Source organism: Podarcis cretensis (assembly GCF_951804945.1).
Source record: "Podarcis cretensis genome assembly, chromosome: 5".
NCBI lineage: Eukaryota > Metazoa > Chordata > Lepidosauria > Squamata > Lacertidae > Podarcis > Podarcis cretensis.
This window is the reverse complement of record NC_137174.1, coordinates 102,043,553-102,068,154: the sequence shown is the minus strand read 5'-3', so window position 1 is coordinate 102,068,154 and position 24,602 is coordinate 102,043,553. Positions and strand designations below refer to the sequence as shown.

Below are 24,602 nucleotides of genomic sequence, written 5' to 3'. Positions count from 1 at the left end.
TCCCCTGTTCCCCACAAGGGCCGGCAGGATTTGGGGAGGGGGGGAGAGGCAGCGATGCTTCTGGAAGCCACAAGAGGGGAGAACATGGATCTCGTGTTTGAATCCTGATTGCAGATTTCCTCCAGGCATCTGGTTGGCCATGGTGAGAACTGGATACTGCCCTTGATAGGCCCCCATTGGCCTCATCCAGCAGGAATCGTCACCCTTCTTCTTCTTCTTTGGCGATCACTCGTAGCCGAGTAAGATTATCTTCCACAAACACGGACCTCTTCTCAAAGACACAGAGAATTGTAGAGTTGGAAGGGACCCCCAAAGGTCCTCTAGTCTAACCCCGTGCAAGGCAGGAATCTCAGCCAAAGTGTGTCAAGACAGATGGCCAGGCTAAACATCTCCAGCCCCCTCAAGGATTCCTCTTAAGACTTGGCTTCCAGACCCTTCACCATCTTTGCCACCCGCTAATCTGGTCCTTGAGACTCTCCCAGTCGCAATGTGTGTTCTCCTCCTTCCTTCTTACAGAAAATGGAGGAGTCCAGCTCGGACGGGAGCAAAGGCAGCGTGCAAGTGAGCCGCACCATTGTCAAGCCAGACAGCAACGCCGCCCAGGTAAGTGCCGCACCTGCCCCTGAGCGGCCCCCGCCCTGGCGGAGCATCCTGGGGGGACAAGCAAGGCAGGGGGCGGCTGGCATCACAGCATCCGCTCAGTGAAAGAGCTTCTGGGGCAAAGGAGCCTTGTAGCTTCATTTGCGCATCTGCTACCCTGGGATGCAAAGGGAAGGTTTTTGCTGGAAGATTCAGGGCAGACGAAAGGAAGTCGGTAGCACATAGTTAAACGATGGCTCTCCCTCCCACAGGAGGCTGTGATGGCTGCCAGAGGATAGGACCGATTTATGGAGGAGGAGGAGAAGGAGAGGGCTAGCGATTCTGCTGTGCCTCCACAATTGGAATCAGTGATGCTTCTGAATCCCCATTGCTGGGAACCACAGAAGGGGAGATTTGCTCTTGTATTTGAATCCTGATTTCTGGCTTCCCAGTGGGGCATCTGGTCGACCACTGTGAGAACAGGATTCTGTGCTCAATGGGCCATTGGCTCTTCCTATGCTCTTAAGAAATACATAAAAGCCAGCAGGGATCTTCTGCTGCCATTCTGACCTGGGAGGCATGGAAGGAGGCAGTTTAGAGACAGGACCAAGCCAGAAAGAACTTTCTGTGGATAGTTTTGAACAAGGAAAAGTCAAAAGCACAACTGCAGGGGGAACAGTGGACCGGCAGCAGCTGCTGACGGTTGTTCTCTTTTAGGGCAGACTGAGAGCCACACACCTTCGCATCCTGGCACCGCAGTGCTCAGCCAGTTGTCCCAAAGCCTGCAGGGCAGACATGAGACCATCTCTCTCTCCCAAGACTGTGTTCCCAGCTATTGGTGTTCAGAGGCAGGTGATGGTGAGGGCGGGTCCCAGGAGTGGACTGCAACCTTTTAAAATTCAGTATGAAAACAAATTACAGGCAGAGGAAGAGGGTGGGTCCTGGCAAAAAACAGAGAAGGTGTCAGGTACACCTCGGGGGGGGGGGGAGTTCCACATTTGGGGGGCTGCTGCAGAGAAGGCCCCCATCCAGGTTTTCAGCACCCCAAACTTTGGGGGTGGCAGGACTAACCAAGAGGGCCCCCTCTGCCAGTCTTCACACCCAAGGGGGTCTCCAGGGAAGGAGGTGGTCTCTCGTGTTACTTCTGGGCTTCGCCACTCACGCATGCACAGATGGTCAAAATGACGTCATGCGTATGCGCAGAAGCGTCCAATTGTGACCCGCACACACACAGATGCGCGGAGGCAGGTTGCGTTCGCTTCTGGATGCGAATGGGGCTCCGGAACGGATCCCGTTCACATCCAGAGGCACCGCTCGCTGCACCTCCGTGAATGTGTGCCTTGTCTAGCGTCCATTCCGGCGAATGTCCGTGGCAAACCCAGAAGTACCAAAACTGGTTACTTCTGGGTTTGCCACTCGCACATGCGCATACGCGCAGAAGTGCTTTGCCCTGCGTCCGTTTCGGCTATCGTCCGGGGCTCTGGAACAGATCCTGGTCACAAAACAAGGTATGACTGTATGCGGCTGTTTTAAAACGGGGCTTGTGTGAGTTCTAAAGGCAAATATGAGCGCTGCATTTTGAGTCGGTTGATGTTTCCAAGCCATCTTCAAAGGCAGCCCTAGTTAGGGCACATTGCCCTAATCTAATCTGCTTCTTCCTGGACTGGAGAACTCGGGACACACAAGACTTCTGTCTTTTCAGGATTCACTTTCAGTTTGTTGGCCCAAACCCAGCCCATCGCTGCCTCCAAACACCTCGCTGGCATCTCAGCTCCTTCTCCCAATTCAGATAGGTCAGAGAGACAGGGCGGGGTGTTGTCTGCGTATCGACAACTCCTTCTTCCCAACCTCCCAGCAGCTCCATAAAGAGGTTCAAGAGTGGGGACCGAGAATGGGGCGGGGGGCAAGATGGATCCTTACAGGGCACCGCAGGACAACTCCCATGGGACCAGCCATGGACAGGGCTCTAGAGGCAGAAGCAAAACTGCTGATGTACAGTCTGCCCAACCCTCCTGAGATGCTCTAGAAGGATGCGGTGGTCCATGGGGCTGAATGTCAGGAGCTCGGCCTACACTTGAGTAGGTCCCTGGCAGAGACACATGCCCGACTGTCATGTTCCCTTCCTCCTGGTTGATCATTCGGGAGCATCAAAAGCTTTCTTCTGCCCAAACATCACAGCGACTGATGCCAACAGACACCGGCACACTTAGGGATCTGCAGAGTTTGCGCATTTTGCGTGACAGACCTCAGCAACTCAGCATTTTGGCCAATCTACTTTATTTACATATAAACACACACGGAGCACTGCAACATGGCTCCCTCTCTCTCTAGCATCAGACAGCAAAGAGAGAAAGAACAAAGGACAATAGTCCCACTTCACGGAACACAGGAACACAAACATCCTGTCTCTGTCACTTCCAACTCTGTGGAGTCAAAACATACACCGTCATGTGATAGACAACAATCCCATGACTGCAATCACGGAGCAGGAATTCTAACACTGAAAGCCACTGCAAGATCAATAAAAATGCACCCACCCATCTCTCTCCCGACAAATGCCCTCAGCCAGGGCGACCAAGGCAGCCTCAGTGTCCTGGCTGGGCCAAAAGCCTCTAGACTGAACTGGTTTCAAATCTTCAGTCTCCTCCAAGCGCATCTGAAACTCGCCCCCAAAGGGAGATAGTAGCCAATGGGTGAGAATTATCTAATACTTCCGTGTCCAGGGAGAGCTTCTGAAGGAAGGGGCACATCACCATCTCCTTCAAGGCGGGCAAGACTTCTTCTTCCTCCTTGGACCCACCCAGCCATGAGGGGCAAGGGGCAAGGGGGGCTGGCACTCGGGCACCCTTCTTGAAGCAGCTTCTCCACATCTTTGGGATGCAGTAATATTTATTGATTTATTGTTTCATTAGTAAAAATTACAGTGTAGAAAAACCTCAAAGCAGTTAATAAAAAAGATAAAGAAATTATTGTCAAAAAAACTGTACAGGAGTACGGTAATTTGAAGTTAAAGCCACAGGAAAGCAGATTAAAACTCATGCCAACTTTCTAAGCATCTGGGTGCAAATCTGAGCAGTTTTGTCCCTAAAGCGCCTGGCAGAGTTTCTACAACCACCAGGGACTCTGGCGGGGTCAGAGCAATGCTCTCTTGGCCAGACGACCCAAACCCGTTGACCGGTCGGAAAAGCTCTGCCGGACGGCCTCTCGGGGTGGCGGAGAAGTCCGCTCTTTGCCACTGCTGCTGCCGCATGTCAGGGTGTGACAATGCAGCCTCCCACATGTTGCAGCCATCGACCCTCCTCTTTCGTTGCACGCAGGTCATTAGAGAGCCAAGGCAGCAGCCCACGTTCTTCACAGTGACGGCGGGACCGTTCAAGCGCAGGGCATCCAGGCTACCTCTGATCCTGGAGGTAGTATAGAATCATAGAGCTGTAGGATAGTAGAGTCGGAAGGGGCCTCGGGGGGTCATCTAGTCCAGCCCCCTGCAATGCAGGAATCTCAACTCAAGCAGATTCAAAAGCTCCAGTGAAGGAGAGCCCACTACCTTCCGAGGGAGTCCGTTCCACTGTCAAACGGAGTTTATGGTCAGAACGTTCTTCTGGTGTTTAATCCGATTCTCCTTCCTTGCAATGTGAATCCATTGGTTCGGGTCCTACAGTTTGGACCAGCAGAAAACAAGCTGCCTCCCTCTTCCACGGGGCTGCCCTTAAGATACTGGAAGATAACTCTCATGTCACCTTGCAGTCTCCTGTTTTCGAGGCAAAACATACCCAGCTCCTTCAAGCGTTCCTTCTGAGTCTTGGTTTCCACACGCTTGATCATCCTGGGCACCCACCTCTGCACACTACCCAGCTTGTCAAGTTTCTAGCCCTCATCGCACCTATTAGTTCAGCCCCTACGTAGACGCCTTGGCTGTCGTGGTGCTGAATAGAAGCCACCTGCTTGCGGAGAGACCTCCCACTAAGAGCCTCCTGTTCCCGCCACTCCCAGGTCCCCTTGGAAGGGATCGCGATCCTGCACCAGTTTCCCTTCTCTTCCTCTCTGCTGAGGATGTCTGTCATCACGCAAGAGATTGGGAAGGACGGCTACGACCTCTACATGAAGGGAGCCCCGGAGACGGTGGCCGGCTTTTGCAAAACCAACACCGGTAAGGCCCCAAGATCCGTGTCCCTGTAAGGTAAACAAGGTAAAGGACCCCTGGACGGTTAAGTCCAGTCAAAGGCAACTGTGGGGTTGCGGCGCTCATCTCGCTTTCAGGCCAAGAGAGCCGGCATTTGTCCACAATAAGTATCCAAACAAACAGCTGGGTCAGACTTCAGGGGGAGCCGTTTCAAATGTCCATCTCCGAGGGCCTTCTGGCAGTTCACTCCCTGTGAGAAGCAAGGTTGCAGGGAACCAGGCAAAGGGCCTTCTCGGTGGTGGCGACCGCCCTGTGGAACGCCCTCTAATCAGATGCCAAGGAAATAAACAACTAGCTGACTTTTAGAAGACATCTGTTCAGGGAAGTTTTTAAGGTTTGATGTTTTATTGTGCTTTTAACATTTTGTCGGAGCCGCCCAGAGTGGCTGGGGAAACCCAGCCAGATGGGTGGAGTATAAATAATAAATTATTATTAAATCATTATTATTTTAAACAAGCACATCCTTGGTTAGCTGCCTCCGCTGCTCTTTGACTGGCGCCTCTCTTCTCTCCCCCTCCTCCCCGGCAGTCCCAAAGAACTTCCACAGGGAGCTGAAGTGCTTCACGTCTCGAGGCTTCCGCGTCATTGCGCTGGCTCACAAGGAGCTCCGCCTGAACAGGGGCGTCAACCTGGACAACTTGGAAAGGTAAGGCTGGCTGAGGTTGGGGCCCCGGGGCTGATGCTGGCCTGGCTCCACCAGGCATGGGCTCAATTCATATCGTTCATTATCAAGAGCGCAGTCATCTCCCTTCCGTGTCAGGGGTCATCCACACTTACCTTTCTGCCGTGATTTCCAGGCAGGGTCTGCAATTTAAGGCTCAGGGTCTTCACGCCCCCCACCCACCCACCTTGCTTCCTGCTCTGGAGCTTTCCTCACAAAAACCTGCATTTTGAAGGTCAGTTGGTGCAAACGGCAATCTGCAGAAAACACAAATTGACATTTGCACCGACTGGGCTTTATAGAGCCAATTTTTGCAGGGAAAACTCCAGGGTGTGTTTGTGTGGGGGGGGGGGACCCCATCAGTACTCACACACAGAACTTTTAAGCATGGAAAGAGCAGGGCCAAAAGGTAAGTGTTATAGGATTTCTAAGGTCTCATACATATAAATCATATGTTCCTAAATTTACAAGGCAAACACATACATAAGTATGTAAACTACGTGTCTGAAATAGTACAGGAGAGAAATCCTGAAGCCATTTTGACTCTCCCAAATGGACCTCAAATGTTTCTCTGCAAGGAGGAAGGAAATGGGAAAACCTCCCCACTGCCTCTTTGCTCACAAATCCTGTCTTAAGGGCATATCTGTGTATGAATAGGGTGAGCCTGTGACCTGGAGTCAGGAACTGAGCAGGGCCGTCTTACCCATCGGCGCTAGGGGTGTGGGGCACCCAGGTGCTGCGATCTCAGGGGCACCAGGCTGAGAGTCCGGGGCCCGAGAGTTGGGTCTGGGGAAGAGCCCGTCCGTCGGTAGGAGCTCTGCGGTGGGCTCTTCTGCTGCGGGCAACTCTGTGCTGCAAGTTTGGGAGTGAGTGAGCCAGCGAGACGCTGAGGCGGTTGGCACTATTTTTCTAATAACGTGGATGAGCCTCACTGGCAGCCAGAGGCATAGTGGGGGGCGGAATCATAAAGGACTCTCTGTGGGGCTGGCCACTTCAAGGCCGTGCTCCAGAGCAGCCCTCCAGGCCTCTCTGGGTCCAGCAGCTCCTCTGGGCCCCTTCAGACGCCCCTCACTCTCCCCTCTTGCCTCCCAGAGACAAGCTGGAGTCTGGCCTGACCTTCTTGGGTCTCCTGGTCATGGAGAATCGGCTGAAGATGGAGACCCAGGCTGTCCTGGAAGAACTCAGCTCTGCCCGCATCCGCAGCGTCATGGTCACAGGTAGGTAGGTTGTGGTTGTGTGTTTGTGCGTTTGTGAAGGGCTTGCAAGGGGTTCTCCCTCGCTGGGGTTTCCCAAAGGCTTTAACTGGGGGGGGGGGAGATCAGGTTTCATTGATGCAAACATACGTGGGGCTCAGTCTCTCTAAAAAACATAGGCGGGGGGGGGGAGGCAGGCTGGAACTGCATTGTAGTTGACAGATTTCCCAAGAAACGAAGCTTTTCTTTTGTGGTCGTATACTGGCATTTGCGCCGGGGACGCAGGTGGCGCTGTGGGTTAAAGCCTCAGCGCCTAGGACTTGCCGATCGAAAGGTCGGCGGTTCGAATCCCTGCGGCGGGGTGCGCTCCCGCTGCTCGGTCCCAGCGCCTGCCAACCTAGCAGTTCGAAAGCACCTCCGGGTGCAAGTAGATAAATAGGGACCGCTTACCAGCGGGAAGGTAAACGGCGTTTCCGTGTGCGGCTCTGGCTCGCCAGAGCAGCGATGTCACGCTGGCCACGTGACCCAGAAGTGTCTCCGGACAGCGCTGGCCCCTGGCCTCTTAAGTGAGATGGGCGCACAACCCCAGAGTCTGTCAAGACTGGCCCGTACGGGCAGGGGTACCTTTACCTTTACTGGCATTTGCAAACCTTTGGCTAAATGCATGCAGCGTTTGAGCTTTCGACTCCGATTCTCCCAACCGATTAAGCCGCCTGGATGGTGTCGAATAGAAACAAGATGGTGGTCCAAAAGGGGAGGTTGATTCTGTTAGGATATTTCCGTTCCACCTTAAAAGGGAGCAGGCTTTGTGAGTCACAGAGTCTGCGTATTTCCTGTTCACAGGATGTTTCTGTTGTGTCTATGCTTTCGTTTCTCTCTCTGTGCCTGAGACATTGAAGCAGGCAGTCGTGTTTTCTTTGTTCTGACCAACGCTGAATAAAGTTGTAAATAATGCTCTCCTGCGTGCATCTTTCGCTGTGCGAATTCTGCTGATAGAGTGTGCACCAGCTCTGGAATGTGGCAAGCTATTACTGGAGCTCGTGTCGCTAATTAAATGATACTACGTGTCTACGGGAGATCGATGGATCGTCTGCAATCGACGTGGGGCCTTGATGGCTGATGTCTCCCTGGCAGTATCCCAACAACAGGTTATGGGCCCTGATTCACGGCACTTACAGGAGAGTAAGACTGTGAGAGAGGTATGTGGGCAGAAGCGAGGTTTTTCTGATGCTGCAGCAGAGTGCCTTTGATGTCCGGCTGGCTTAATTGGCCTGGGAGTCGAGCCAAGCAGGCCTCAAGATTTATGAGCTGCCGAGATAAGGAGTCTCTGAAGTGAAAAAGACTCGAGGCTCAAGTAAAGAGCTGGAATGGAGTTTTTCCAAGTCTCAGATGATGGCACTGAGTGCCCAAAGTTAAATCGGCACAATTATGAGACTTGGGCAAGTTGCTGTGAGAGTCTACTTCGTCAATTTGGAGTGTGGCATACTGTGTGTGAAGCCCCTCCAGTTCCTCTGGCAGATAGATGGAGGGCCCAAGATTCAAGGGCCATAGACGTAATTGTCTTGTCCGTCTCTCTGGAGGAAATTGCTACGCTAGCTGGCAACACGACTGCACGTCAGATGTGGAATGCTTTGAAAGTAGCTCATCTGCCAGTCATCCCAGCACAGAGTTTGACTGCATCGGAGGTCCTGGCTGTTTCCCAGAATGAGAGTGTTTGCAGGGATGCCAAGGGCACCGGTTGCAAGCTGCAGGGGGAGCTGACTGTGATGTCATCCCAGGCAGCATTCCAGCCTCCAGGGGGGACCAAGGAGCCGGCACCTGAGAGCTCTCTTTCCCATGAGAGCCAAGGTCATCTTTGCAGAGGCCGGAAGGCCAGAAGTAAACAGAGACAGATGCCTGCAGAAGGGGGGTGTAAAGCCCAAGCCAGGGAAAAACAAGGCTTTGTTTGCTGGCACTGCTTCTCCAAAAGCCGAAGGCAAGGTTGATGGCCAGGAGCAGGGGGGCAAGCAGCAAAAGCCCACTCCGGTGGAAAACAAGGTTTTGCTTGCTGGAAAAGCTGCTCCAAAGGCCAAGGCCAGATTTATTGTAGATTCTGGATGTACCCGCCATCTGGCAAAAGATAAGCATCTGTTTATCTCCTTCACACCTCAAGACGGAGAGATCCACCAGGCAGATGGAAAGACGTTGCGAATTGCAGGAGAAGGGACTGTGAGACTGGCAAGTCTGCACACAACCATCAAAGATGTACTTTATGTTCCAGGTGCTGCAGACAATTTGCTCAGTGTCCCACAGCTGACTGGGTGTGGCTTTGAGATTTCCTTCAAGAGGAGCATCTGTGTCATCAGGAAAGGCAAAGAGGACATTTTGCATGCAAAGTTTATAGATGGTTTGTTCTGTATAACTTATGATGACAATGGTGCTGTTGTGTCTAATGTTGATTCTTGTTGTGTTGCACAAACTAACAAAGTTCTTCATGCAGGATGCATTCACGAGGCACATCGAAGATTTTGTCACATGTCTTGGCAGGCGCTGGCCAAGATGCCTGATTTGGTTCAGGGTTTGAACATCAAACCCTGTAAGTTTCACATGAAATGTGTATCTTGTGCAGAGAACAAGGTGAAGGTTGCTCCAAAAGGCAAGGAGTCTAGCAGGCAGGCTTCCAAACCCTACCAGCTAGTCCATGCAGACCTGGTTGGTCCACTTGCGCCCTCTTTGGGTGGAGCAAGGTACTTCATGGTTCTAATTGATTCTTTTTCCAGGTACATTCATGTGTTTATGCTTGAGCAGAAATCGCAAGCGTTTACTAAGTTCAAGGCATTCTGTGCTTGGTTGGAGAATGTTCACAGTAAGCGTATTGGCTGTCTCTTTACTGATCGGGGCGGGGAGTTCACTTCTCAGCAGTTTGAAGCTTTCCTGACTGAGAAGGGAATCCAGCATGACTTGTCAATGCCTAGATCGCCATGGATGAATGGACTTGCGAAGCGAGCAAATCAGACTTTGCTTCAAGGCCTAAAAACCTTGTTGCATGATGCCAATCTCCCTGAGAAGTATTGGGGGAGGCTCTGTCCACGTTTGTTTACACTTATAATCGCAGATTGTCATCACCTATTGGTTGTATTCCCTATGAGAAAATGTTTGGTAAGAAACCTTACGTCAAGCACATGAGAATCTTTGGTTCTGACATGTGGGTATACACCCCACAGAGCAACAAGCTTGGGAAGCGTGGGGCACATGGTTTGTTCATGGGGTACGAAAGAGGTTCATACAGGGTATGGATGACTGACTCTAAGTCCATTAAGTTCACAAAGAGTGTTGAGTACAATCCTAAGTGGGGGGGAAATGTGGGAATTTTCCAGAGTTACCAAGAGGAAGCTGAGGATGATGATGATGATAAGTTTGGATTCCAGCTCAGTGGGCGGCGCTGCTGCTGGTGTCAGCGACAGTGATGACACAACAGTCTACAAGAGCACAAAGGCCTCAGTCAGACCATCTGATGCGTCTGACAATGAACTGGAAGAACCACTGTTCACCATTGGTCACTTTTCTCCTAAGAAGGAGGAGATGAGTCCAGAAGACTTGTGTCTAGTACGCAGATCTGAAAGGGCGACCAAAGGCAGACCTCCAAAGAGATTTGCTGATGAGTTTGCTAAGATGGCAACTGCTGTTCTTAGTCGCTCAGAGAAGGTGTGGGAACCTTCAAGCTTCAAAGAGGTTCAGGAGTTAACCTCTAAAGATGCTGAGCCTTGGCTAAATGCCATGAAGGCTGAAGTTGATTTCTTGAACAGGAACCAAACTTGGGAACTGGTACCGGTAGTCCCAGGAATGAGACTGGTTGGAAGCAAATGGGTCTTCAAGGCCAAGACAGACCAGAATGGCAAGGTTGTCGGACACAAAGCCAGATTGGTTGCCAGAGGTTTTTCACAGGTACCAGGACAGGATTACCACGAGACCTACTCACCCACCGTCAAGTATGAGAGCATTCGGCTGATGCTCAAGATTGCTGCAGAGGAGAAACTGCACGTTTCCCATCATGACATTAATACAGCTTTTTTGTACGGGATTTTGGGGGAGGAGCTGTTTATGCTTCCACCTGACGGGATGCAGATACAGAAGGGAATGGTCTGTAAACTGCAGAAATCCTTATATGGTCTCAAGCAGAGTGCCAGGTGTTGGAACACAAAACTCACTGAGACGTTGCTTTCTCTAGGTTTTCACCAGGGCAAAGCTGATCCGTGTGTGTTTGTCAAGGAGGAGGGGCAAAACAAACTGTATTGTTTATGTTTTGTTGATGATCTTTTGATGTTTTGGAAGAATCAGGCTTTGTACCAAAGCACCCTAGCTCAGCTGAAGGAGCCCTTTGACATGAAGGATCTTGGTGAGGTATCCAACTACCTCTCTCTGCAGGTGGAGAGGGACCAAGCAGGTAATTTTCTGGTACACCAAACACAGAAAATTGCTGATGTATTAACCAGGTTGAATTTGGTTGATGCAAACCCAGGAGACACACCGATGGTGACAGGTTACCAGGTGGACAGTACTGCTGAAGTGTTTTCTGACACTACGCTGTACAGATGCATTCTAGGCAAGCTGAATTTTATTGCTAGATGTTCAAGACCTGACATAGCTGTAAGCACTAACCTGCTTAGCAGACATGCTAACAATCCTACTGTTCAGGATTGGAAAGCTCTGAAGCGCATAGCCCGCTATTTGAAAGGGACTTTGCACTACAGGCTGAGGTTCACCAGTCAGAAGATTGGAGGTCTTGAAATCTTTGCAGATGCTAGTTTTGGAAGTGACACCACGGATGGTACAAGCACTTCTGGAGTATGCTCCATGTACAACCACTGTCTGTTTGACTGGCTGTGCAAAAAGCAGACGACAGTAAGCCTAAGTTCCTGTGAAGCAGAACTCAATGCTCTGTCATTTTCACTCATGGATTGTGAATGGTTGATGCAACTGTTTAAGGACATCAGAGTTTCTGTGAAATGTCCTATACAAGTGTATCAAGACAATAGATTCTGTTTGGCTTTGCTGAACTCAGAGAGTTGCAAGCAAAGAACCAAGTACTTGCAGATTAAGCTACATCGTGCAAGAGAGTGTATTCAGAAAGGACTCATTCGGGTGTCCTACATGCCAGGAAATGAAATTCCTGCTGATCTGTTGTCTAAGGTTGTTAACAGAGAACAACTTAAGGTTTATGTACAGAGGTTGCAGTTGGGTTGAACCACAGGTACTACAGGTTACACGCAAAGGGGGAGGATGTTAGGATATTTCCGTTCCACCTTAAAAGGGAGCAGGCTTTGTGAGTCACAGAGTCTGCATATTTCCTGTTCACAGGATGTTTCTGTTGTGTCTATGCTTTCGTTTTCTCTCTGTGCCTGAGACATTGAAGCAGGCAGTCATGTTTTCTTTGTTCTGACCAATGCTGAATAAAGTTGTAAATAATGCTCTTCTGCGTGCATCTTTCGCTGTGCGAATTCTGCTGATAGAGCGTGCACCAGCTCTGGAATGTGGCAAGCTATTTCTGGAGCTCGTGTCGCTAATTGAATGATACTGCGTGTCTACGGGAGATGGATGGATCGTCCGGAATCGACGTGGGGCCTTGATGGCTGATGTCTCCCTGGCAGTATCCCAACAGGTTCAAGTGTTTTCGGCCCCCTGCAGAGTGCCAGTATTTTGTGGGATGCTGGTGTGCACATTTCAAGCCCAGGAAAGTTCTCTCTTGGCCCAGAGCCACAAAGAAACACACTTTTCTTCCCGTTTGGAAAGTGACCGCGAAACCCATTGAAAAATGTGGGGTGAATGGATGATGAATGGCAAGACGTGTCAACACCCTATCAGAGAATCAGGATGAGAGAAGTCCCAGCGGCCTTTGGGCCTTCAATAGGAGACCTTCAGTTAGTTACTGGCAATAGGAGGGAGAGTGTGCTGGTCCCGAGGGTTAACCGTGTGGCGAGGTCCGAGTCCAGTCCAAGGTCGAGGGTGCAGTATGGAGGTTGTCCGTCAAAGCTGAAGCTGCGTCCAAGGCAGGGAGTCGGGTGAGGTCAGGAACTCTGGCAGAAGAGCAGGACAGGGTGCCGGCAGGAACAGGCTACCAACAAAGTTGCTCCTGCAACCTGGGACTGGGGCTGGCCGGCTTTTATCTGCCCCGAGGCATAGGGCGGCCCCGGTCCGCAGGTGACTTGCCTCTCCTGGCCTGGAGGCGAGCACTCCTCTTGCAGGAACTTAGTTCCCTCTGCCTCTCTGCCCTGAGCCTCTGCAGCTCAGGAGAGGCAGGAGAGTTACCGGACCCAGAGGCAACCTCAGCTTCCCCTGACGGGGCTGAGAGTGGAGCACCTGCAGGCAATGGGTCCTCCATCACCTCAGGAGCCAGAGCAGACTCAGCTGATGCCTGCACCTGAGGACACAGCACAGATGAGGACCCTTCAGGCTCATGCCCCAGCCCCGGGTCAGCTGGTTCTGGAGGCGGGGGATCCTGTGCAGGCTGGGATCCCTCAGGTTCAGCCTCCGAGTCCAAATCCCAGGCCATCACACCCACAGACTTTCTCCCTTCCCCTCGCTTCCAGGCGACAATCTTCAGACAGCCATCACAGTCGCCAGGAACTGTGGGATGTTCTCCTTTGGCACCAGAGTGATCCTGGTAGAAGCCAGGGAGGCAGAGGGCTCCAACCAGGCATCCGTTACCTGGCAGCTGATAGAGGAGGTGTTCAATTCAGATGAAACCATGGTAAGGCAGGAGCTCCAGAGCTCTTTGCATAGCTTCAATCTGGGTGGAATGGGTGTGCCCCCAAGCTTCTGACGCCATTTGGCGGAGATGCTTCCAATTGCGCAAATTCTGAAATAAGTCACCGGGGCGTAATTCCTGACTTCCAGACTCCCGACATCTCCATTGACGTCTCTGACGCTGGTGGGAAAGAGAGCGACTTCCACTTCGCCTTGAACGGGGACACCTATCACGTCCTCATGAAACACTTCGGCAGTCTACTGCCAAAGGTACGCTGAGGGGAAGGCGGTGGGTGGTCCCTAGGGCTGGTGGCAGGGAGGGAATGAGGAATGGGCCCCCCATTGAGACCAGGACGCATCCTTAAGGGCACTTTCTTGGAACCAGCCTGCAATGTGGGACTTTCTTTGGGCGGAAGGGGCCTCCAGGTATGTGTCTTGTGAAGCAATAAACGTCCTGCGCTTTCAGGGTGGGCTTGTACTAGACCGTCTTGATCTTCTGTCCACGGCCCAAATGTTCTTTGGCGCTCCCAGATTTCTCCCGCGTCATTGACTCCTCTGCACGGCCTCCCTGGACTCCTCCAGGACACTGTTTCATAGAATCGTAGCATTCCAAACAGGAGGGATCCCCTAAGCGCCATCTAGTCCAGCCCTCTGCAGTGCTAAAGAATCCCAGATAGATGGCCATCCTGTGGGAATGTTCAGAGATGCAGGAGAGGATATATTGTTTGATTATAGCATTTCCAACTTGTGTTAACAAGTTCACGATTTAGCAGAGTAACATTCCCCTTTGTAAACTCACAGCGAATGCGTTTACTCAGCTAAAGCCTCTATAATAACTGCTCTGGTATTTTCCTCTTATTCCCTCATAAAAGATAAGACAAGACACGACACAGTCTTCTATAAAAGTATAAAAAGAGTTTACTCACTCACATTCTGTTCAAAATCAGATCCCAGAAGGCAGACTTGTCTTAGAAAAGTAACATACACCTGGAAACTATCTCATAAGGAGACAGTCCCTTTGTCCTCTCTTGGCTGGAGGCCAAGAGAGCATCTTTGGCTAAGCAGATGTTGCTTCTTCAATGCATGTAGTCAAAGAGAGAGAGATGGCTGCCCTGCCCTGTGCTTTTGTCCTTACCTGCACAGGTGAGGCCACGCCCACCTCTAGTCACATGCGGAGGAAGTCTGTCCCAGCCCAGAAGGAAACAGGAAGTTGACCTGCTGGCTGGACAAACATTCCTCCCCATGTGTAAACATGTTCACTCTAGGAATGTTGTACTTGACTGCCCTTGTGTTTCACATCCCACAGATCCAACCTCTGTTTAAAAACATTCAATGAAGGAGACGCCACTAGATGAGGCTTAGGGTCCCTTCAAACTCTACAATTCTATAATTCTGTGTTTATTTGGTGGGGGTTTTTTTTTCTATCCACAGATTCTTCTGAACGCAACAGTGTTTGCCAGGATGTCTCCAGCTCAGAAGTCCAGCCTTGTGGAAGAATTTCAGAAGCTAGAGTAGGTTCCTTGCTTGCCATCGTGATTCTGGGAGCGGAGCTCAGGGGACAGGGAGAAGGACCTTTTTGCCCTCACAGTAATTTTTAAGCTATTCCTTGAATATAATTCATTCTTGATTTACCTTTTGCATCGAATACCCTCATACCCTCCCTGTCATTTTTGCCATTCGCAGTTATTCTCATAGTTTAACTTGCCATTCAGATTTTGTAGGTATATCATTTTTCCAATACGTTGCAATAAAAATTCTGGCTGCGGATGTTGCATACATAAAGAGAGATCTTACTTCTTTTTTGATTTCAGTTGACATTATCCCTAATAAGAAGGCTTCTAGTCGTTTTGTGAATGGGATTTTTAACATCTTTTTTTAAAAAAAACAAAACAAAAACCTGAACTTTCAAATGATGTTCCCTCCTGTCTCCTAGCTACTACGTGGGAATGTGTGGTGACGGAGCCAACGACTGTGGGGTAGGTAATTAGATTTGTTAAATAATAATAATAATAATAATAATAATAATAATAATAATAATAAAGCTTGTGACCCACCCGGATCCCTTTCCCCACGGATGTGGTGGGTCCTAAGTGGAAACCAAAAGCCGATTCCTGTTCCTACAATTCTCTTGATTCCATCTGAGATTGAATGGGGGCGATGGCTGATGCTTCTGCTCTTTCAGGCCTTGAAGATGGCTCACGCCGGGATCTCCCTCTCGGAGCAAGAGGCTTCCGTCGCGTCTCCCTTCACCTCCCAAATCCCGAACATCGAGTGTGTGCCGGAACTGATCAGGTGGGTTTTGCCTCCTTGGTTTCCGTGGCTTTGTTCCCGCTATGCCAAAACTCTCCGGAGGCGCCTTGTGGGACCCAGTGTGGCTTTCCTCCATTGCCTCCTTCCTCCTGTTGTAATAATAATAATAATAATAATAATAATAATAATAATAAAAAAACGGTCCCCACTCACCCCACGCAGGAGGAACCCAGAACAACTGTGCGCAAGCCCTTATATAGACTTTTGAAATTGCCCACCCTGTAGCCCAAGACCCCCCAAAAAAACATCATCCATACATCACAGAAGGAAACGGTCTACCACAGAACTCCTGATAATGGTCACTGATTGCTTTACCTGGGCACCCTGGCCATTCTGTTGTGATGGTCAATATTTTAGTTTCCTGAATCCTGGTCACCCTATTCATACACAAATACGCCCTTAAGACAGGATTTGTAAGCGAAAAGGCAATGGGATGGCTTTCCCCACTTGCCTCCTTTACTGCAGAGGAATACCGTATTTTTCGCTCTATAAGACACACTTTTCCCCTCCTAAAAAGTAAGGGGAAGTGTGTGTGCTTCTTATGGAGCGAATGCAGGCTGCGCAGCTACCCCAGAAGCCAGAACAGCAAGAGGGATCGGTGCACACCAATCCCTCTTGCTTTTCTGGCTTCAGCGAAAGCAACGCAAGGCCTCTTGAGCGCAGTGGGAGCGCTCCTGCTTCTCTGCTCAAGGGGCTTTGCGTTGCTTTCTTGTTTCTTGTTTTCCTCCTCTGAAAACTAGGTGCGTCTTATGGTCGGGTGTATCTTATAGAGCTAAAATACGGTATTTGAGGTCATTGGAAGAATCCAAATGGCTTAAGGATTGCTCTCCCATACTATTTCAGACACATGGTTCATATATTTAGATATGTGTGCATTTATGAATTTTTATTTTGTATTTGAGACCTTAAAATTCTTATAACGCTTCCTTCTGCCCTGCTGCCGCTGGCACCACTGCCCTGGCCTCCATGTTGCAGCAGGTACCCACTGGGACTGGCACACTCCTGGCACTTGCCCTGGCAAGCCTAGTCGCTTGTCGAGTCTTTCAGGCCCCAAGTTGTCCTTCTGCACTTGAGCTGCCTCTTTCTCTTCCCCAGGGAAGGTCGTGCGGCCCTCGTGGCCTCCTTCTCGGTGATTAAATACCTGACCCTGTACGGGATGGGCCAGTTCATTGGCACTGCTCTGCTGTATTGGGTACGTACATATGTAAACATTGATGGGTGTAGATGTCAGGAGCTCGTCCTACACTTGAGTAGGACCCGGCAAAGACACATGCCTGACTGGCATGTTCCCTCCCTCCTGGTCGATCGTTCGGGAGCTTCAAAAGCTTTCTTCAGCCCGAACATCACAGCAACTGATGCCAACAGACACCAGCACACTTAGGGATCCGCAGAGTCATTGCAGCTTGCGTGACAGACTCTCAGCAACTCAGCATTTTGGCTAATTGACTTTATTTACATCTAAACACACACGGAGCACTGCAACATGGTTCCCTCTCTCTCTAGCATCAGACAGCAAAGAGAGAAAGAACAAAGGACAATAGTCCCCCTTCACGGGACACAATAACACAAACATCCTGTCTCCGTCACTTCCCACTCTGTGGAGTCAAAACATACACCGTCGTGTGATAGACAACAATCCCATGACTGCAATCACGGAGCAGGAATTCTAACAGTAGCTTCGTCCAAAGGCCAAATGGTGGGTGACTGACAGCATGTGCCCCTAAACTGTAGTTCTAACTTGGAGGTAGACAATGGCTTCAGTTGAAGAGAGTCCTTTCTTTCTTTATTTTTATTACTGTAATTAATTAATATACTAATACTATTAATTACATTCCCTCCAAGGAGCTCAAGGTGGTTTCTATCTCCTCCTCCTCACCCACAGCGAGCTGCATTTCAGAGTGAGGGATTTGCACCCGGGTCTCTGCCCAGGTCACAGCCAGATCCTTGATCCACAGTGGTTCTCGTCTTTATAAAAAGTCTCCACCTAAAGGAGCAATGGGTTTGTTGCCTGGGATCCTGTAAGGCAGGGAAGTGATTTTGCCGCAATGGAGCGTGGACCCGTGTGTGAATCCAGTTCCAGCAAAACATCTTTGGGTGCCGTTGCAAAGCCCCCTAGACTCTCCCACTCGGTCTGAGTTAATTCCATGACAATCTGAAGTAACAATCTGGGTAACAATCTGTCCACAAGCGGCAGGACTGAGAGCCCTCCATGAACTCATTCTCTCTCTCTCTCTCTCTCTCTCTCTCTCTCTCTCTGCCCCACTTTTAGCAAATACAGATCTTTGGGAATATCCAGTACCTCCTTCAAGATGTCGGCATCACCCTAGTCGTGTGCTTAACAAGTAAGCAGATCACTGTGTTATGGGGTCGTGTATTTAGCAGGCGAGTTCCCTTGGGGATTTGGGGCCGCTGCTACAAGGAAGGTGCACAGTCAGATGTGAAACACGCCAATTCCCTCTTGAGCTGAAGGGAGCCTGAATTTGACTTACCCCAACCTGAATGAGCAAGGGACACGGGTGGCGCTGTGGGTTAAACCACTGAGCCTAGGACTTGCCGATCAGAAGGTTGGTGGTTCAAATCCCCGCGACGGGGTGAACTCCCGTTGCTCGGTCCCTGCTCCTGCCCACCTGGCAGTTCGAAAGCACGTCAAAGTGCAAGTAGATAAATAGGTACCACTCCGGCAGGAAGGTAAACGGCATTTCCGTGCGCTGCTCTGGTTTGCCAGAAGCGGCTTAGTCCTGCTGGCCACATGACCCGGAAGCTGTGCGCCGGCTCCCTCGGCCAATAAAGGGAAGGGCAACTTTTTTAAACTCTTCGCTTTCTCCATGCCATCTCTTCCTCCCCACAGTGAGCCTGACCCACGCCTACCCCAAGCTGGCCCCCTACCGACCCCCCGGGCGGCTCCTCTCCCCGCCGCTCCTGCTCTCCATCATCCTCAACGTCCTCTTCACCCTCACCGTCCAGGTCTTCGCCTTCCTGTATGTGAAGCAGCAGCCCTGGTACTCTGTCCTGCGCAGCCACAGGTGAGGCCCCCATCCAAAGAGCGCACCTCCCAGGGAGAGGCTTAGAGGTGGGCTGGGCTGGGAGGCCAGGGGCTGCCATTTCCCTCTTGCTGGTTTCTAAGGGTAGAGGCTCCCCTTATTCCCAGAGGCAGCAGTGGGGGGGGGGCTGGAATCTCCCTTGGAGCCCACCCAGGCCACATCTCATGGAGAATACCCCCAATTTGCTCACGGCGAAGTCATACGAGATCCTCTCTCGGTGGAGCCTTCCTTCTGATCTGTTTGTGGGGAGGTTAGATGCCTCATCCTTTTGAGCTGCAAAGTATCTCCTTAAAAGAAAGTATTGGGAGGTGGTGCTGGGTGCTGAAGGGGCAACAGGGTTTAGTGAGCAGGAAGAACCTGTGACAGGGGACAGTTCAGACTCTGAGGCTGGAGCAGAGGAGTGGGTTCAAGAGGCTGCTGCAGAATCCAGAGAGGCTGCGATATGTGATCCATGAGAGGCAGTCAAGTACAACATTCCTTCTAATGCTAGAGAAGACATGCGAGGGAATGTTTGGTCCAGCCAGTTGAAACTTCCTGTTCCTCCTGGCTGGAGCATCCTTCCTTTTGCATGGGATCGAAGATGGGCGTGGCCTCACCTGTCCAGGTAACAAAAGGACGAGTCACGAAGCACACCTCTCTCCCTTTGACTCCCATCTTCGTTTGACCAGCTTCTAGCTAGGACTGCTCTGCTAGCTCTCAGCTGGCAGAGGCCCTGGGATTATTCCCCCATATGGGGTAGATCCACATGTACATATTTGTAACTAGGTCTGCCTTCAGGAATCCAACTGTGAACTGATGTGACTAAACTTCTTTCATCATCTTTGAATAAGATTGTGGCCTCTTTATTCTTTTAAGAGGGATTCAAGGGAACTTACCAGGAACGTACAATTCAATCTGAGACAGACTGAATTGTATAATAGTGAGAGGCTCCCACGAGCCTGCAACCAGCTATCTGCTGTGTGTGTAAGAAGGGGAATGTAAACTCTACTAAGGATCTTGCTAGCGCAAGTTAGGAAGGATATTAATTAACAATATATCCTCTCTTGCCACCCTGAACATTCCCACAAGCTCCCCTTCCCCTGTTCTCCCAGAATAAGGAGGGAAGCAGAACAGAGACCAGAGGTGCTCAGGCGCAGTTTGAGGCGGCTTGGGAAACATCTGGGAGAGGAGGAGCCTTAGGTGGAAGGCAGGGACCTTCAGCCTGGCAACTGCTCCATGGGGCCAAGACCTGCTGGGAAGGGTTGCTGAGACCACTAGGCTGAGTTGCCTGCCATTTCCTTGAATGAAGAGTTAACTTGGCCAGCATCTGCCTCTGCCTCTTCATTCTGACCTGCATCTGACCAGGACAATGAGGCAGAGGAAGTAATGCTGGGTGGGGGGTGTGTGTGTGTCTTCCAGGGGGTGCCCTACTGCAGACCACCCTGTGTCCCTGGGCAATGGGACGGCCAGCAACGCCACAGCCCCGGAGCACTCCGTCCTGAGCTATGAGGACACCACCCTCTGGCCACTGGTCACCGTCAACTGCATCATCGCAGCCTTTGTCTTCTCCAAGGGGAAACCCTTCAGGAAGCCCATCTACACCAACTGTGAGTTAACGGGGAGGGGGCAGCGGACCCTCACGCCCTTTTCTGCCTTTTCAGTTCATGATGACTTCTGCCCCACCCAGCACAGCAGAGACCCCAGAACCAGCCTTGCCAGGGGTCTGGGTTGTGGGCACAGCCCAGGTAGCGTTTTCCTGCAGTGCTCAGAGAGCTTTGCATGCATTGTCTCTTTGCTCCTTATCACACTCTGTGGAAGGAAGGAAGGAAGGAAGGAAGGAAGGAAGGAAGGAAGGAAGGAAGGGCTCATCATTGTCACTTGACCCATATTTTGACTGCATTTTGTACCAATTATTTCCTTGTTTTTCCATGGCTGGACCTTGTGAAAATCAGATCTTACCTGTTGAATTGAAGCTCAGGGGAGCAAGATTTCTGCTCCGATTTTCTGTGCACCTGACTAGGTCCAATGATTCAACGGGTTCAGTTCTTGGACTCAGGGGAATTAATCAGTGCAAGATGTGATCAAAATATGGGCCAGGCAAACATGGAAGAAAGGAAGGAAGGTAGGAAGGAAGGAAGGAACCCATTGTGGTGGCAGCAGGAGCAGCCCCAGTGACCAGTCGCCCTTCCTGAGGTCCAGGGGCACATGGGAACCTGCTTGGTTATAACAACAACAACAACAACAACAACAACAACAACAACAACAATAACAATAATTTATTATTTATACCCCGCCCATTTGGCTGGGCTTCCCCAGCCACTCTGGGCGGCTTCCAACCAAATATTAAAATACAGTAATACATCAAACATTAAAAGCGTCCCTATACAGGGCTGCCTTCAGATGTCTTCTAAAAGTCAGAGAGTTGTTTCTTTCCTTGACATCTAGTGGGAGGGCATTCCACAGGGTGGGCACCACCACCGAGAAGGCCCTCTGCCTGGTTCCCTGTAGCTATGCTTCTCGCAGGGAGGGAACTGCCAGAAGGCCCTCAGCGCTGGACCTCAGTGTCCGGGCTGAAAGATGGAGGTGGAGACGCTCCTTCAGATACTGTTGTTGCCTCCCATCTCTCATTGCTCTTCCTGACCCTAGAGGCCCCCCGATTCCTGGGCTTCACTGGGGGCTCTTCCTCTTCTTGATTCCCCAGATATCTTCTCTGGCCTGCTGTGCGTCCAGCTCGGAGTCTCCCTTTTCCTTTTCTTCGCTGACCTGGACCCCGTCTACAGAGGAATGGAGGTGAGTCGGAAGTGCCTAGTGGGAGACTCCAAGGGAGAGTGGATGGTGAACCTGGAGCTCCCCTCAGCCGGCACCAGATTGGAGCGCCATGCTCTCCGCTTGGGGCAAAACACAGAGCCCTGGGCTGGGCTGCAGGGGTGTGGGGTGCGGAAGGAGGGGGCACGTGCCAGGCAGGCTGACCTGAAGGCGCTGCAGAAGCCTAACCAGCTTGCAACCTCTTTCCTCACAGTTTCTCTGCACCCCAACCATCTGGCGGGTGTATGTGCTGCTGATGCTGCTGGTGGCCTTCTCCGTCTCGTTCTTCGTGGAGGTGAGCAGGCGAGCATGATTTCAGGAGTCTGGCTGCTGGCCCATCTAGTCCAACGCTGTCTACACGGACTGGCAGCAGCTGTCCACGGTTTCAGGCAGGGGTCTCTCGGTCCCAGCGGGGATTGAACCTGAGAGCTTCTGCTTGCAAGGCCAACGCTCAGCCTCTGAGCTACAGCTTTTCATTTCCCCAGGAACTGGCTCAGAGTTTTCCCTTCCAGCAGAGCGCTCCCTACTCCCAGGGGTTGTGGGAACCTGCTGGTGGTGGTTCAGGGGATGTGGAGGGGATTTGGGGGGTTAAAGAGGGTCGGGAAAGCGATCCCTCGGGCTCAGCATCCTCCTCCTGCTCACCAACAGATGGTGATGATTAATTAAATTGATATACTGCCCTTCATCTGAAAATCATAGGGCAGTTTACAACATAACAAATACAAAATGAAGACACAAAATCCTAATCCTAATAATAACCCCAATAAGCCCCCTACCCCAAACACATTTTAAAGGGCATAGCATGTTGTTCATCCCAACGCCTGGTTGAAGAGGACCCTTTTCGCCTGGTGCCTAAACATGTGTAATGGAGGTGCCAGGTGAACTTCCCTGGGGAGAGCATTCCACAAGCGGGGAGCCACCACAGAAAAGGCCCTGTTCTCATGGGGCCACCCATCTTGCGGAGCAGGCACACGACAATGGGCCTCAGAAGATGATCTTAGGATCCGGGTCGCTTCATGTGGGGAATATTGTGGTCCTGAGCCATTTCAGGCTTTAGAGGTCAAAAGCGGCACTTTGAATGAGGCCCGGAAACTAAGTGGCAGCCGGTGCAGCCGGGCCAGGATCGGTGCAATAGGCTCAAACCGTCTTGCCCCCGGTGATTAAACTAGCCACTGAATTCCCAATGAGGCAACTTTCCCCTCATAAAACAAGGACCACAAATAGAGCAATATTGGACCTCTGAGAAGTAAAAGCACGCATATGTACTCAGAATTTGGTTTGGGCCCCTTTTGCATCAATTACTGCCTCAATGCGGTGTGGCCAATCAAGCACAGTAATCCCATGGGCATTGAACAAGGTTTTGGTACTTTTGGCAGTGTGGGCAGGTGCCAAAGTCCTGCTTTGAAAATGAACTCAGCATTAGAATTAATATTCTAATTTTCTGAGATTGTTAATTTGGGGTTTTCATCAGCTGTAAGCCATGATCATCACAATTAGAACAAATAAAGCCTTGACATATCTCGCTTTGCATGTCATGAGTCTATCTCATATATGAGTTTCACCTTTTAAGCTGAATTACTGAAATAAAAGTTCATTTCCGAGTTTCACCTGTATAATACCAGGTAAAAATGCTTCTGGCGTTTTTAAGAATGGATGGGCCCCTTTCTCATGCTCCCATGTTCTTTGCAGGACGGCATCCTACAGAACCACCGCCTCTGGCTTCTGATCAAGGCCCTCTTCCGCTTCCGCTCCTCCAGCCAGTACCGGAAGCTGCAGCGGCAGCTGGAGGAGGACGCAAAGTGGCCGCCCACCAGCCAGAAGGACTTTGCAGAAGAGCCCAAGAGTGGCACTTATGTCAACCCTGTCTATGATGAGGCGGGAGAGAACTAGCTGGGGAGGCCGCAGGCTGGCCCAGGAGGACTTGCCAAAAGAGACTTTTTGTGTGCAGAGAGACTGATGGAAACCCACGGGAGATCGTGCTCCTAGGAAGCCCCTCTGACGGTGCGCACAGAGCCTGCCTTTGCTCATCCAGCTCAAGGAGGTTTGCCAGGGGGGCATTTTGCTGTTGGCTCTGCCTGAGTGGGGAAATCTAGGGCCTGATCCCTGTGCCCACGCAAGAGATCTCAGCCTCTTCCACGGGGATCCAGGCTGCTCCAGCGGAAGGGACACACGAGGGAACACCATCCGCCGTGTGGAAAACAAAGACAACTCTGTATTTTTGCTTTCCAAAAGAGAATAAAGTGGGGGGGGGGGCGTTTCTTTTATGATCGTTGCCAGCCATTTATTTGGAGTTCTGCTGCTTGCAAAAATGTGCCGCAGAGTTGGTGCATCTGTGTGTATATGGAGGGCAGGACAAGATTTGGGGGGTTTGGGGAGGAGAGGGAAGACTTCACGGGCATTAAGATGAACGTCATTGAGTTGTCGGGTTGGAAGGGACCCCAAGGGTCATCTAGCCCAACCCCCTGCAAGGCAGGAATCTCAGAGACAAAAACCCTGAGAGGTGGCCGTCCAACCTCTGCTTAAAAGCTTCCAAGGATGGAGAGTCCTCCATCTCCCAAGGTCATTCGCTCCGCTGTCAAACAGCAATCACTGTCAGACGCCTAATCCTGATGTTGAGTCGGAATCACCCTTTTGGTAACTTGAAGCCCTGGGTTCGGGTCCTGTCTTCTGGGGCAGCAGAAAACCTTCCATGGGGCAGTCCTTGAAGTGTTTGAAGATGCCTCTCATGCAGCCTCTCAGTCTCCTTTTCTCCAGGCTTATCCCGACCCAACTCCCTCGACCATTCCTCATAAGGCTTCGGTCCTAAATTCAGTCATTCTCTCTCACACAGTCAGAAAGTTGGTGTTTAACGTGCTCCTTCTCTGTGTTGTTATAGGAATCCAAAGGTCTCAAATATAGAATAGGTAAAGGGACCCCTGACCGTTAGGTCCAGTCATGGACAACTCTGGGGTTGCGGCGCTCATCTTGCTTTACTGGCCAAGGGAGCCAGCGTACAGATTCCGGGTCATGTGGCCAGCAGAACTAAGCCGCTTCTGGCAAACCAGAGCAGTGCACGGAAACGCCATTTACCTTCCCGCTGGAGCGGTACCTATTTATCTACTTGCACTTTGACGTGCTTTCAAACTGCTAGG

At 51.0% G+C, this 24,602-nt stretch overlaps 1 protein-coding gene across 3 annotated transcripts in view; it reads left to right on the top strand.

Moving 5' to 3' along the window:
• LOC307216893 (putative cation-transporting ATPase 13A5) overlaps positions 1-23,713 on the top strand; it is a 54,479-nt gene extending 30,766 nt beyond the window's left edge. The window contains exons 15-31 of one of the 3 annotated variants that reach the window (XM_079977637.1): positions 517-603; positions 3,897-3,989; positions 4,570-4,726; positions 5,288-5,405; positions 6,513-6,637; positions 13,180-13,340; positions 13,487-13,606; positions 14,768-14,847; positions 15,270-15,312; positions 15,519-15,628; positions 16,742-16,838; positions 17,916-17,988; positions 18,495-18,669; positions 20,086-20,273; positions 21,368-21,456; positions 21,686-21,766; positions 23,161-23,713. In XM_079977637.1, the coding sequence (XP_079833763.1) occupies positions 517-603; positions 3,897-3,989; positions 4,570-4,726; positions 5,288-5,405; positions 6,513-6,637; positions 13,180-13,340; positions 13,487-13,606; positions 14,768-14,847; positions 15,270-15,312; positions 15,519-15,628; positions 16,742-16,838; positions 17,916-17,988; positions 18,495-18,669; positions 20,086-20,273; positions 21,368-21,456; positions 21,686-21,766; positions 23,161-23,361 (1,998 nt within the window). In that variant the 3' untranslated portion in view covers positions 23,362-23,713. The remainder of the gene's footprint in view (positions 1-516; positions 604-3,896; positions 3,990-4,569; positions 4,727-5,287; positions 5,406-6,512; positions 6,638-13,179; positions 13,341-13,486; positions 13,607-14,767; positions 14,848-15,269; positions 15,313-15,518; positions 15,629-16,741; positions 16,839-17,915; positions 17,989-18,494; positions 18,670-20,085; positions 20,274-21,367; positions 21,457-21,685; positions 21,767-23,160) is intronic. The other 2 variants (XM_079977639.1, XM_079977638.1) reach the window with 2 other exon arrangements.
• The last annotated feature ends 889 nt before the right edge of the window (positions 23,714-24,602 follow it).